Raw genomic sequence first — 15375 nt, 5'->3', positions numbered from 1 at the left:
ATGACAAAGTGTATACAATATTTTAATTACCATTGTCATTAGTAATTAGTAATTAACTAATTATCTGACTATTATTTGTTGTTAGGGTAGCTTTCCTAAACTCTCTAGCTTTTACTTCTTATATTTCACAACAAAATTTTACAATACATGAGAGAGAAAAGTCTAGAATAACACTTACATCAAACAAAGTTGATATAATCATTAAAACCTTTTTTCAGTTGAGGCAGATCAAGCCCCTCCCCCTGCATCAAGGCTGGGCAAGGAGTCCGACCATAGGTAATGGGCTCCAGAAAGTCAGCTCATGCACCAGGATCCTGATCCCATTGCCTTTTCTGACTCCCCATAGGAGGCCTTACCATTTTGGAGGAGGAGATGGGGGGTGGGTCAGGAGGTGGGGAGGCTGGGGTTGGGGAGCAAAAGGAGGGATAAGAGGGGAATCTGCAGCTGGTATGTAAAATGAATAAAAAAATTTAATTAACAAAAAAAACCCTTTTTTTCTTATAGCCCAAAGAACGTAGTGAAAATGTCAGACATTCCTTTATAAAGTAGAGCAAGTTTGAACTCGTGACCCAGAATGGACTGAATACAATAAAACAGTCATATACCAAAGGCCCTAATGGTGATCAGTTCAAATCTCTCTGCCACGTGCTGACTTCTGGCACCATTTTATTTTGTAGAGAGAGAAGTTAGTTCAGGTCTAAAAACTGAACATTCCTTTTTTTCAAAAATAAACAAGCACACTTAAGGCCAGCTGTAACTTCTTTTACCTATAATGCTATGTGGTCCATGTCACAGAACTTTGATAAAATTAGAACCTTTAATATTAAGCTTTCCACATGAAAGACAGTCCAACACACAAACTGTCACTACAGTTAACTAGGATATTCTTGATGTATTAATTCATGCCCCCAGGACTCTTATGTGGCTTGTAGGACATTCCAATTAAAATTAGCCATCAGAGAAAAGAGAACGCAAGAATAAATAAGAACAAATTCCATGTTGTTAAAAATGAGACACAAAGATGAAAGGAAAACTACTATGTCATTGAAAAGTTAACTTCTCTTTTTAAAAGTTATGATAAAAATTCAGTTCTCTAGGAAGTCTTGATGAGCAGAGAACTGAGCCAGAGCAGAGCCATGCTCTATAACAAGTAGGCCCAATGCATTTTCTTAATGTAGGGATCACAGCTCTGAGTGCTTCTCTATAGCATATACATTTCTACACAGTGAGCAAATTTGTCCAGGCCATTGGTAAATGGCTCTGAATACAGACTAAGAAGCCAGAAAACTAATAGAATATGAAAATTAATTGAACAGGCACATCGTCCAGGCAATCTCCCTCCAAGAACATATTTTGTAAAAACACAGAAGGAATGTTTCAAGGGTTAAAAATGAAAAGATATTGAACATGAACTGAAGACATCTGATTAGAGAGATTACTATGAGATACCGAGTGACGAATTAACTGGTTCTCTGCCAACCATGGTGCTACTCCTGCTACCTAGAGTCATGTTATTGTATGTTTTCCAGCTTTGCTTTTAATGCAGTAAAAATTAGAATTCAATAAATATGGAGGGTAACTCATACCTTAAATTCCTCCAAGATTTTGTAATTTTTTCCATGATATTCACAAAAGTTTTTCACTTCTTTACATTCGGGACAGCATCCATTGTGTTCCACTTTTGTACATTTCGGATGAATTTTAGGGCATTCTGGCTGGTCACAAACAGGTCCATCTAGAGCACAGACACATGGACAGTTGGAATGTCCTGGGAAAAACCGTTCTCCCAACTTGTATACAAAGCCGCTGTCATCCACACACCCTTTCCCTCGATAGTCATCAAAGATCAGATTGTCATTACTGGAAGCCTGGTCACCTTCATCAGCAGGATAGTCTTCGTGACTGATGGCGGCAGAGGTGACCAATCCAGGGATGACCAATAGAAGTATGCAAGCTTCATGAATATGAAGAGCCATGCCCCTCCTCACAGACTTCTGGATGCTCTCCTAATATTAAATAGACTCAGCTCCTTCCATGGGAATGCAAGAGGGGTGGGCTGAAAATAAATATTTAAAAAATAATTTGACATATATAAAGAGAATAAAGATGCATTTAAGCCCATGCTCTTAAATTGTTTGTATGGCTTCAATTTAGAAGACACTGAGACTTCAAATCAACAATGTTCATTCAACTGTCTCTACTTTATTCCAAAGTTTGAACTGTGAACTTTGGTAAGATGTGTTTTAATAAAGGTCATTGATGGAGTTATTTTATTTAGGGGCCTTCAGCTTGTAATTTTCCTTTGAATTTCAATGGTCTGGCTCTTTGCACATTGTCAGAAGCGCTTTTATTGAAGCTTAAAAAGCGATTGCAAGTGGTTATTGATACATAGTTCAAGGATATTTGAAACCACATCCATGCTTTTCTTTGAACTAGATGAGTCAGTAATAGAATGTAGATTTTATAATAATCTGAACAAAAATGAGATTAAGGTGAGGCATTAAATTCTAAAAGCAAGGGAATTTAAAAATACAAAACAGTTGGATTCAAATTTAAATGAGATGGATACAGTATAAAGGCTTTCTTTCTCACGCCCATACTCTGGATTTTGGAACACACTGAATATGAAAAATAGTATAAAATATCATGGTGAATAAGAGACTACATATATAAAATAAATGCTACAAGAAAATTTAATTTATGGAAATGGACTTGTTAAAAGCAGAGCCATTTATATTATTGTCCACATCTTTAGTTTTATGTGGGAGATAAGCTCCTAGTGGGCAGGAAAGATATATCTATAAATTTTTATAGCAGCTAAGATCTAATGGTCATGTGATGTTATTTCAAGTTGATTCCTTCCATATAATATGAATACCATTCACATTTTATTGAAAATATAACTCATTGGAAATGACCAAAATATTTGCATTAAGGTAATTTGGGCAAAGATGCCAGAAAAAAAACTTTCTGTGAAAGTTTCTTGAAATAACAATGAAGTATTGATATTTTCAGACTACATACCTTATTAACTGAGTAGCAATAACTGTTATAGACTCCAGGGTGTTAGTATTTGGTATTAAGTGTTGTGCTGAGATCTCCTTTGAATATTTAGAGTAGCTAACTTATGTAAAGCTTCTGAAGAAACTATAATTTCTGGGAGTAATAGAGAAGGAAAATTATTCTAAAATATTTCATTTATCTATTTAAATGCTATTGGCTTCATGCCAATATCACTAAGATTGTTGTAGGACATTTTAAGATATCTAAGTTTCATTCATTGTTTTATTTCCAAACTACATTAAAAAAACGGTGATAAACTATTTCTTTTCAGGCTAGCATATAATTATGATCATTTAAAATATGATGAAGATGATGTTAGGAAACTTCATAAACTCTTAGAATATATTTGCATTTAAAGTTAGATATGCAAATTCTAGTAATAAAATGGAAGGCAATGTATTCACATTCTCTTTTCAGAGAAGGTTGATATTAGTATTCTTTCAATATTCTCTGATATTAGAATTCCTTTTGGGTGAATTCTTTTTGGGTAATGATAAAGGAGATGGATTTCTCTTAAAATATGTCAAAAATAATGAGTCATGACAGAACAAGAAAATGCAAACCTATAATTCTTCTTGAGAAGCTGGAAGCTCCCTTTGACAAAGCATTTCTTTTTGTCTAAATTACTACAGGGGCCATAAACATAGTAGAAGCTTCTGGAAAGGCATAAATATGTTTTACTAATTAAAGCATACATTTATGCACCTCTCACATATGTAGAAAGTTTATCTTGCAAGACAAGGAAGCTATCGTGCCTCCTTACAGTATTCAGCAGTGTCTCTCAATCCATGCAAGAAAAACCATGTGAAATGCACACGGGATTCTGCTTTAAAATGACCCAGGCAGAAAATGATCATTTTTGTAAGCCACAGGTAGGCATTAATGTGCAAGGTTATAATAAATGTAAACTTAAAGATAAAAATAGGGGTGGGGTGCCTGCTTCATATAAATGTTAAGCATGCTTTTATTATGAAAAAGACATATCTTTTTAATGAAACAAAGTTCTTAGGCTATTTTTTAAAGAGCCTTCATTATAATAAATATGGTTTAGTACCATTTAAAATACTATTTAAAAAGAGAGAGGCTATAGAATCAAACACCACCATTATCTGAAGATTTTAAATCAGAATGCAACACTGCTAACTGAGGATCACTTCCTAGCTAAACTTTCCCCCGCCCTGTACTGCTACATATGATTTAAAATGACTGCATCTATTTCTCTGAGAAAGCAAATACAACTCATGTCATAAGATTCACTTACCTAGTCACTCTGAGGCTAATGGTGGTGCGGTGGGTCACAGACCAATCTGAACTTAAAGGTCAGGTATGTCTTTGGAAAGCCGGTCCTCTTTAGTCACCCAAAGAATGCATTTTCAGGCGTGAATTAAAGGTAATCCATCCTCTCTACCTCCCATTTCAAAACACAGCCAAGAAGCAGTCTCCCACCCTTCCAGAGAGAAACACAGCAGACACACATAAGAAATATGCTTTGGACCTGTCTTCAGAATTCAAAGCAAGCAGCAATGCTGGTCCTGTGGAAATCCGGACCCTGGTAGCAGAATCATGTTGAACTTATTTTTAGCATTTTCTTAGATCCTTCTATGAAATTTCCTGGCTGATTACGCCTCCTCCACACATGGGTTCACTTACACAGTGTTTGCTACGGCAGTAGAGGTGACTTGGCTAGGCTCTGAGGATCACAAACAGAAACAGCGTACTGAAGCTTAGAGCCCACTCCACCGGCAGAACCGTCAGCATCGTCCACAGTGTGTTGACGGAATCCCTCCTCACACACCAGAAGATTCTAACTGTGAACGTGAAGGAAAGGCGCAACTTTAGCTGGGGTTTGCCTTCGCTGGGAGCAGTTTGCAGACTGCTGATTCGGAGCTCATCCTGCCGGCAGCCGGGAATTCCTCAGCACCACGGACAGCGCCAACAACTGGCTCCTGAGCCCAGCTTGGTCGAAACCCCAGCTGCTTCCGCGGACCAGGCTGGAGTGTTGTCTAAGCAGTCACTTGATACAGCGGATGCGAGCATGGGGGGGCGGGAGTGGGGGATTCTTGCGTGTGAGACACTTATTTGCATTTAAATCACAATAAAAAAATTAGAAAGACGTAATTTCGCCTAATGCATTCTTGGATGGGCAGCAGAGATGAAAGTTCCGGGGACCTGAATTAAGCCATCTGCAGTCCTTGGCTATTACTAATAGATAAAGCATACTCATTGTCAAAGAATCTGTGGATGCTTGCTGACTCTATCTGACCCACTGGTTATAGAAAGATTTTCCTTGTGCTATACATAATTCAACTTCGGGTCTTCTGCAGCTCGGGTTTAATTAAAAAAAAAAAAGTAGCCGTGTTTTCCTGCAGTTTGTTCTCTAACGTTAAAAATCAATGTCTTGTAATTCATCTACTCTGTCATTAGGCGTCATTGTAAAGCTGTTTCTTCCAAACCCCTAGCAAAGATGCCCTGTCTCTAAATTCATAACCAAATGAGAAAAAGAAAGAGAGAATGGAGGAAAAAAAACAGACAAATAAATGAGTAAAAAGTTATAATTTTTATTTGTAACAGTTTGGACCATATAATACTCCCACAAAGCTTGTTTTAAAACAAATATGTTATATATTGGTTGTTTTAACCAGGTACTTACTGGCTTGGGAGCAGACTATGTGAAACATTTTTAAACCTTAGAGAGAATGCCCTATGCAGCAGGGTGTGCTGTTGCTGATCAGAGCCACAATCGAACCGTGCCGTCAGAACCTCCAGAATACAGATTTTCTCCATTGTGGGAAAACAGCACAGTGTGCACCTCAGTCTCATGGCCCACCAGTTTGTGAATTTGTCCAGATTTAAGATCCAGCAAATGGACTACCCCGTTGGCACTCGCCTGAGCTAAAACTCGACCTGAAAAACAGAGAAACAGAGATTTAGCTCAAGCAGTCACAGTATGTAAATGATAAAACATTTTATCTTGTTTTGACTGTGATTCAACAGACTCATTTTTATGTTAGACTTTCATTAAATATAAACTAAGTCCTATCTATAAAAAAGTCAAGCCATAATTAAGATACATTTAGAATAAAAGCCTGTAGCTCTATTTGCTTAACATTCAGAGGTCATTATATGCCCCATCATTCTTCTTAAATTTGTGATTGACAGATCATTTTGAGATGAGATTGAGAGTCACTGAAGAGGGCAACTTTATTTTTCAAATGAATATATTAAATATTTTAAAGGAATAGTTACCTAAATGTGAAATAGAACACATGAATTGTATATATACATCTTTAAGTATTTATTCTAGAAAATTTTAAATGTATTTACCTGCTTTAAATATGTTTATTATAATTCTGTTATATCATTGTATGAAACTATAGCAGTAGGGCTATTTATGAGCTCAATACATTTTCTTTGGAATTGAAATAAAAAATTAATATCTCTCCCTCAAAATGACGTTTCATTTAACTTAAATTTCAAAGTTTTTGCAAATCAAAATATATAAGGTAATTCAAATCTAATGTGGGAAATCTTCATAATTTTTATGACATTTTAAATGAGTAACAAAGAATTAAAATAACTTAATTTTAATTAATCATTTTATTGATAAATCCCAGTAGGAAAACTATCTGGGCATTTGGAGGCAAGTAAAGTAAATAGAATATGCTCACCCAAACTTAGGACATAAGTGTTAACCATTGGGTTATTTAATCATACTTCGAAGTCATATTATCATCCCAACAACAGTGTTTAAAACTTAGTAAACTCTTTCAACATGCTAATACCACAACGAGTACTTGATGTGAATGATTCTGTGCAAGTGTTAGAAGGACCTAATGATAGAAGAAACATCAGTAATTCCATCAAACAGAAAGAGGAATTAGGAAGACAAAGAAGTTATTTCTCATGTGTGGAAGAAGCTAAAATTCAGACACAAACACTTCAAAACTACAGCCCAGACTTGTCAGCGTCATGTTTCCACATCCAGATGGCACTGTATCAGTCATGCCTCTAAATCAAAGTTAGGTGACTGATACAGCCTGAAAGGGCATTTGTCCATTTTAGAGTAAGAATTCAACAGTGCTATCACCATGAGAAGCATGGCGAAGTATTTGATCACGTATCATCCTCAAATAGTCATAGCTAACTCTGAAACACAGAGGAATTTTAAGAGGAAAGTTAAGCATGATAAATATGGCCTATTTGCAAATCCTTATAACTACTGGGCTTCTTCGTCTAGAACAAAACCTGACACAGCAAATACCCTTAGGATGGATTAGAGTGTCCAAAGCAGCAGATGTGAATATTTATTATAAACCCTCTTCTCCTGAAGTCTTTGCTGACAGAGGCATTATACATGGACTTCCCTTCCAGCCTCACTCTAGAGGCAACTGCTGTTTGTGACATTCCTGAAACTCAAACAAAAGATTTTTTTCTTATAGTTTTTATACAATAGCCATGAAGGAGTACTGAATTTTAAAAACATTTGGAGCCATTAAAAAAAAAAAACAAAAACAAAGCCCTGTTATACTGTGTATATATTTCTACTCTTGTTTAGAGTATTGTGTTTATGCAGCTCATTTAAAAATGTAATGTATAATTAAGAAATACAGGTTAATAGTAATCTATAATAGTCAAACTTATAGTCATGTTAGGTATATTTTCAAGGTCATAAACAGAAATATTTAGATAGATAAATGGCCTTCAAACACTTCAAAGACCTACAGAGTATGGCATTTAGTATGTTTAGTAACTAAGGCATTTCATGACAGTGAGACATGTCTGCTTCTGACAACACCCATTTACTTCAGAGAAGATGATGAGCATCAAAGAAACTCCATATAGGGTTTGCCTTCTTTATGGCAAAAGCTAGCCATTTGGGCAAAGAAACTGCTCCTGCCTCAATTTCTGAAAGTATATGGTCCAAACTGGACCAGCAGGATGCAAAAGAAAGTACCTGTAAAACTTTGACAAGACAAGGTAAGACAGTCCTTCACAATTCCGTGTTCCCAATGTTACAGAACCCAGGCAGCTAGATGTCCCTGTTATTAGGTAACATTTCACCCTTCTGGTGATGGGTGATATCACTCTGTATGCTGTGAATATGTGTTGCTCTGATTGGTTGATAAATAAAATGCTGATTGGCCAGTAGCCAGGCAGGAAGTATAGGTGGGAAGAGCAGACAAGGAAAATCCTGGGAAGAAGAAGGCTGGGTCTGGAGTCACCAGCCAGACACAGAGGAAGCAAGATATGAAGGAAGAACTGAGAAAAGGTACCAAGTCATGTGGCTAAATAAGAATTATGGGTTAATTTAAGTGAAAGAGCTAGTCAGTAATAAGCTTGAGCTAATGGCCATAGAGTTTGTAAAGTCTGAGTGGCTGCGGGACCAATGGATGAGAGAAATTTGTCCTGACCACGGGCCAGGTGGGACACAGGAAAACTTTTAGCTACATTCTGGGGTCTTTGTTGGAGGTAAAGACTAAATAATTAGACTTAACGGTTTCCTTAGTTAGGATAGAAAGTGAATTAAGTACAAAACTTTAGACTCACCAAGATAGAATATACAATTGATTACTTTCTCTAAATTTGCCAGACATAAATGGACTGGATATTGTAACTGTAATTCTTACATAATAACTGTTTTTTTTTTTTTAGATGTTTTTACTATGTTAAAGTTAAAACCCTCCTTTTTAATTAGACAAAAAAAAGGAGGATGAGGAGGAGGGGAAGGGGGAGGGGGAGGGAAGGGGAAGGGGAGAGAGAGACAGAGAGGGAGAGGGAGAGGGAGGAGGAGGAGAGGAGGAGGAGAAGGAGGAGGAGGAGGAGAAGGAGGAGGAGGAGGAGGAGGAGGAGGAGGAGGAGGAGGAGGAGGAGGAGGAGGAGAAGGAGAAGGAGAAGGAGAAGGAGAAGGAGAAGAAGAAGAAGAAGAAGAAGAAGAAGAAGAAGAAGAAGAAGAAGAAGAAGAAGAAGAAGAAGAAGAAGAAGAAGAAGCCCATAAAGAGAAGGATTTAGCTTGAAACCACTATTTTTGTTTTGGTCAAATCTGTAAAATCAGAGTTAGTAATATTTGGAGAAATTTAACTAATTTTGGAAAGACTTTACAATAAAAAATTGTGATAGTTTTACACAATGTTTTAGCAGAGTTACATGTAAAAACTTCTCATGATCCCTTTCTACTTCACAACATATTAAAAGTAGGTAAATATTTAATTTTTTCCAAGAAACATATACTTTTAGGTATATAAACACAATGACTATGTCCTTTAAATAAAATCCTAACACTAGAACACAGTACTGAAGTTGTTCTCTGGCCTCCATTTGTGTTCCATGGTACACATTTAAACCCCTCACACAAGTCAACAGATCTTAAAAATAACTATATTGTGTATGCTGGAATATGATCATATGCATATCTATATGTATATACATGCATGCATGCAATAGCAATTAATGAAAGAAGAGGCCATGAATTTGAAAAAGAGCATGCAGGGATATCTAGAAGGGTCTGAATGGAAGAAAGGGAAGAGAGAAATGTTGAAATCATAATCTCAAAATTAAAAAGGTAAATAAACATGAAAGGATGAAAACAGATCACCAATTCTATTCATTTCTGCTTTTAATTGTCTTGTGTATTGAATAAATAGGGAATTTAGATCAATTATTTAAATTATGAATGTACATATAGACTATAAAATAGCATATAGACTATAACTGAAAAATGTATGATCTGGTTTATCAATGTTGTTTAAAAATAAAATTATCCAAGGTACATTCACAGAGTTAGGTGTTTTTTTAACCATGTTTTTGAGTTAGCATGCAAAGTAATGGTTTCCATCATGACATTTTCACAGACATGTCATTTTACCTCATTCTTATTATTTGTCCCCAATTCCTTGCCCCATTACCCCCACTTTCCTGGCCTGTCTGGTCCTTTTCCTTTGCCTAAGGACTCTTCTTGCCTTAATGTCCCATGGATTCTACCATCATTTTTTCACACTTCCTTAATATGCTCCTTTTCTGCCCCTCTCATGTCCCCTTTCTACTTTCACAACCTACAGAAACACATTATATATATATATATATATATATATATATATATATATACACATACATATACATATATACATACATAGATATGTATATATCAACATATGTAGTAATTTATAATAAAACATTCTATATTTAAACACCCATTGAATAAAATATGACTTTTTTTCTTTTATTTGTTACATTCAGGAAATTTGGCTGTTCAAATTTTTTTTGTCAAGTAAGAAAACATAATTTGGGGGAATGTTAATTTTTATAATGGCTGTATTTATATAAATAACCCAGTGTATGTCAACAGTGAGGGATTATGAGTACTTTTCATTTGAGTGTCTCCAAAGTCATAATTAACATTTATTTTATCAATGAGGATAATTCCATTTTGCTTTAATGGTGAATGTGCAAGTTCCTAAGTTTCTTCCAATCTCTGCTACTAAATGAGCTAACAGATCTTTACACATTTGTGTATTTCTCGAAATTTTGTTTCAAGAAAATGTATAACATTATTTAAACAACAAAACTTGTTTATATTGTTGTCATGAGCAAATTTTTGGAGAAAAAAGTTCCACTAATACCCTCTTAAATAAAGCAGTCTCAATCGTATTTGTCACAAAAAGTCAAATACATGAACACAGTCATTCGGGAATCATTTTCAACAAAACTCTCTTGAAACAGTGATAGGAGGAGCTAACCTATAGAGTGGCGTCATCACATGATATAATTAGTGCTTAAGACATGCTTATGTGAAGTTATAGCTTGCTATATTATTCCAAAAATATATTTAGGTATAATTTTTTTTTAAAAAAAGCATAGGGTTCCATCTCTTTTTCATTTATGCCTATGGAAAATAAGGAACAGAAAGAATAGAGTCCTGGACTTTACATCCCATGTTCTTCAGTCAACCCTATGGCACAGATAGCCTTTCCTCAGAATAAATGAGGAACGAAATTCAGGGAAAGTCAAGCTAAAATTCACACACACACACACACACACACACACACACACACACACACACACACCCCTACCTTCATTTACAAGTATTAGGGTTTCTCTTACAAATTAAGACTCAGGTTAACTGTGATACTTCTTTTGGGATTCTCTCTGAATGTAACACAATCACTAAGTAAATAAGCTCTTAAATTTACTGTTCATGTGAACCTCAATTGCTTCATTCAGTGTGGACTTTACTGCTTGGTAAGTCTCTGAAACTAAAATATCCATATTCTTAACTGAAATCACCATCGCATGTATCTGTTAAACTTTGGCTTCCAAGTTGGTGCTCTTTTCACTATTTCTATTTTGACAATAGAGAATGTCAAGCATCTTGGTGTGCTTTTTAACATCTCCATAGTTAATTTAAAACCACATTGCACACTCAAGTATAGTCTTACCACCTTTGAACTCTTTATTTTATTAATGTCTCTTGTGGAATATTTTCCTTAGCTGTCTGCATGGTCCCTTGCTATATCTTCCTGACAAAAGTTGAGCCATCCACTAAATTGCAGTTCAAATTATTTTCTTCATTCACATGGTACACACATCCTTAGAAGTCCCTCCTCATGGAAATACGTGCATCATTTTATTCCTACCTTTCACATGGTAACAAGATCTCAAAAGATATGGTCAGCCATGTATGTGTTCTATATCCTTAGCTTTGTATTTACTCAGGGACCAGTGCAATGCCAAATGCCTGTGTATTTCCCCAACTTAACAATGAGAATGTTGTGATCAATACTCTCAGTGGGTGATAATTAAAGCTGTCACAACTACTAGTTTTAGGGCTTATTGTTTTCCAAGCACTGTCCTAAGTCCTCTAAATGTATTATCTCACTTTACTATCACAACAACTCTATGGGGTAGAAATATACCTGTTCTATGAATTGTAAAGTCAAGAAGGCTTTTGATCATTTAAAATTCAGCTAGCATAACAGGAGTTCATTATGCTTTCAAAATGCTCACCTGATTTCATAGATTTCCCATGAACAAATCATGTCATATACTTCATGAATTACTTTATGTTGATCATATATTAAAATAATGTCTGTTCAAATATGTGATATTTAATAAGATAGACTTTGATTTATATTTGCAATATGTGCAATACACTAAAACAATTGTTATTTTTGCCTTTTGGAATATATGACCACTATAATGTTTACAAGTATCTTTCTGTTAAACAGTGCTGGGACATATCTTGCTTTATGGAGGAAGAAAATGAGATTTAGAGAGATTAAAGCAACTTCTCCAAGGCCATACAGTATATGACTAGTGGAATCCGGATTCGGGATCCAATGACTCCAAGGTTCCTGCTCTTATCCTCTGCGTCATGCTTTAATACTTCTGGATGAATTTTTATTGATTGGCTCAATGTCATTTCCCCACTGTGATTAAGCTTCCCTTACTAAATTTCATCATGACTCAGAGTAAACATCTTTGTGCATGCAACCCCAGTTTCCAGCTGGACCTATGTGTGCTCTTAGGAAATACTTTAAAATACATTTCAAGTTGACTATAAGAAATATTTTAAAATACTTTAATAGCATTTATGAACTCCAAGGATCTGATTGTACAACTAGCTTGCTGGGAATAAGCAATGGTAACTCAGAGAGTTGTCTTTGTTCTTTGAAAGCTTGAAGAGCATCCAATGTTCTCAGGAATCAACAGTCCTTTGGTGATCAGGAAAGCCATTTTCACATCTTTGGCTAAGTATTCAATATTCACATGCTATGCAAGAATTAACAATTTGTCTTTGCTCTAGGCAAAACAAATAAGAACATATCCACAGACTGATGCATCTACCTGCAGCAAGCATCCCCTCCACTTTTCCCAAATAATGAGGGTGGTGAGTAGCTTTTTTAAATATAGTAAAGGTATGCTACTTATGTTTTTATGCCAATTGTTTCCAAGAGGAGCAGATATTCTGGTTTTGTTGAATGATTTCAACTTGGTTTGTTTTTACATGAAATATCTCTTCAGTATTAAGATAAACTTATTTGCTACACTAACAAAGTAAACTGGACCTCAGATGTGAATATGACAATTCATGTTCCATGGATTCAAAGCAAAGGCCACTGGCATGAAGAAAATATTTTAAACAAGCCATGTTTTAAATGTGTTTGATTACTAATATTTCCCATGGCAGTGTACCCATGTCTTTTTGTAATGAACCACCAAGAGAAGGAAAGTAGGTGATGTTAGTTATGAAATTCCCTAAATCACATTGACAGAGATCTTTGATTGTTTTTTGTTGTTGCTGGAAGAATAACTCACAATAGTAGGTAATGTGTCCATTAGGGGCTAAGCTACATTGGAGTACTCTTTAATTGATCAATAAAATTTCCTCCTGTGAGCTACCAGTTATCAGGTACTGTTAGGGCAACTATTACAAGGACCCTTTCTAATGAGGCTTATTAAATTCTGTATCTATTGAAACATCAAATATCTTGGTTCAGAAAATTAATTTTGAAGACATGTTTCTTACTTCTTGGCATCTATACATATTTACACATTATTAGCAAAGACGTTATACAGCTATGTAATAGTTTGTAAATGTTATTGAAATACAGTTGGATAGAAATATCACAAATCAAACTTTGATTAAAACTATGCATTTTATTATTTCATCACTAGAGGTGTCTTTCTAGATTAGAAGCATGTAGTTGCAGGAACAGAATCCTATTATAAGAATTGTACCAGATAATTTAATGTTATAGAAGCTGATTCAAAACTTTTAAACTTATCATGAATAATGAAAATATGAATGAAATCCATCATTCCATTTCTCATTAGGACAACTACAATAATTTCTCATGATTACTCATGCTTTGGTTGAACTCTGAGCAATATGTTTCTCCCAAAGACACAAAAACTCTTGTTTTCTATTTCATTCAAATTAATCTCACACACAGATCACAGGAAATTTATTTATCACAAGTATGAGAATGGAAACTAAAACAATTGTATGCCTGATATGAAATAACATATCAGAAAGGGGAAGACAGGCTTTGATCAATAAGGAAATGATTTTTATACACATCAGAACCAATTTGAAGCAATTCTCTCGATCAATACAGATAGGCAGAAATGCTTCTCAGCATTTATTACCTGTGGAGAGTGTTATTGATTAATTACATTGATTTTTTTGAATGCATGTGGAGAGGCATCTGTTGTTTCTTTAAAAGATACCTCAAAATGGAAAGTATCAAGAAACTACTTAAGTTTTGAGGATTTGCATTAATGGCTCAACCTAGGTCATTACTCAGAATTTCAAAAACACCATTGAAGGAGATATGAAATGCAATTTAGTTTATTTTTCATCCTGTGGCCGATCAGTATAATACATCTATAAAATATTAAAAATTAACTCGGCTAAGTGATAGTAACAAATTATTAACTTTCACAGCTTTTTTTGTGCTGTGCGTATTCTTGCTGAGGAGGTCTAACTTTTGTTTTTGTATGGAATACTGTGTGAATGGAGACCATTGGATGTTGTGATATAAACATTTGTGAAAATGTAAACAATGGATTTTAAATTTCTCTTGGTGGCTCATGTCATAAAAATGACAGTCACTAGGGCAAGTGAAGTCTCATTATCATACTGTGGGATTTCAGACCAAAGGAGTTGCTTGCCTTTTTTAGAACACATAATGTATTTAAATTATACAACCAGATGGTGTATTGAAGATACAACACATTAACATTTAACTTTGGTATGAAAATCTACTTATTAAGTAGCCAAATGTTAGTCCCTTGTGTATGTTTTCTATGTGTTTCACAAGAAGTAACTAAGTAAATAGATAAACTAATTTATGTCTTTCATACAAAATCCGTATCTATCTTAGGGACAATTCACTGATACTCTCAAAATTTGTAAAATGTACCAGGTAAATTTTTTAGAAAAGGTAATATTTCCTATAGTGTGTTGTTTTCAAAATATGTTCCCCCTGTTAGGAGAACATGAATAAAGAAATTCCTGAACAGGTGCTTCCTTCTGTGAGTTGTCTTTTGAACATTACTGAAATCCCTTGTGAGATGCACCGAAAGTCCTAAAAATGTTTAACTAATTATTGAATCTATTTAGACTATCAACAGCCACCTGCTCTCATTAAGAAATCCTTGTAGACCTGTTTCCTAACATGGTCTTCACCTATGCAGCTGATCAGTGTTGCAATAATTTTTATTTAGGAACCCCATGCACCTGGAGCCTTGCAAACACTCGAGAAAGGTGTTTGCTTGAGTTTTGGTTCACTTCTGAGAGTCAGATAAGCTGGG

General features: G+C 35.1%; 2 protein-coding genes across 11 annotated transcripts in view; both read right to left on the bottom strand.

The window, feature by feature from the left end:
- Vwc2l (von Willebrand factor C domain containing 2 like) overlaps nucleotides 1-5320 on the bottom strand; it is a 161811-nt gene extending 156491 nt beyond the window's left edge. The window contains exons 1-2 of one of the 6 annotated variants that reach the window (XR_008220863.1): nucleotides 4325-5310; nucleotides 1587-2056 (exon numbers count right to left, since the gene is read on the bottom strand). Coding sequence is in view for 5 of the 6 variants with exons in the window: in XM_052749781.1 (XP_052605741.1) it covers nucleotides 1587-1976 (390 nt within the window). In the remaining variant the exon portion in view is untranslated. Of the gene's footprint in view, nucleotides 1-1586; nucleotides 2057-4324 lie in introns of all 6 variants that reach the window. The other 5 variants (XM_052749781.1, XM_052749782.1, XM_052749780.1 and 2 more) reach the window with 5 other exon arrangements.
- A 281-nt stretch (nucleotides 5321-5601) lies between these two features.
- Nucleotides 5602-15375, bottom strand: part of Spag16 (sperm associated antigen 16) — an 830413-nt gene continuing 820639 nt past the window's right edge. For 4 of the 5 annotated variants that reach the window (XM_052749769.1, XM_052749770.1, XM_052749771.1 and 1 more), the window contains one exon: nucleotides 5602-5967. In XM_052749769.1, coding sequence (XP_052605729.1) covers nucleotides 5792-5967 — 176 coding nt within the window. In that variant the 3' untranslated portion in view covers nucleotides 5602-5791. The remainder of the gene's footprint in view (nucleotides 5968-15375) is intronic. The other variant, XM_052749772.1, reaches the window with a different exon arrangement.

Source organism: Peromyscus californicus, unplaced genomic scaffold (assembly GCF_007827085.1).
Source record: "Peromyscus californicus insignis strain IS unplaced genomic scaffold, ASM782708v3 Scaffold_21__1_contigs__length_65335640, whole genome shotgun sequence".
In the NCBI taxonomy this organism is placed as follows: Eukaryota; Metazoa; Chordata; class Mammalia; order Rodentia; family Cricetidae; genus Peromyscus; species Peromyscus californicus.
The sequence above is the reverse complement of the archived record's forward strand: the minus strand, read 5'-3'. Positions and strand labels throughout refer to the sequence as shown.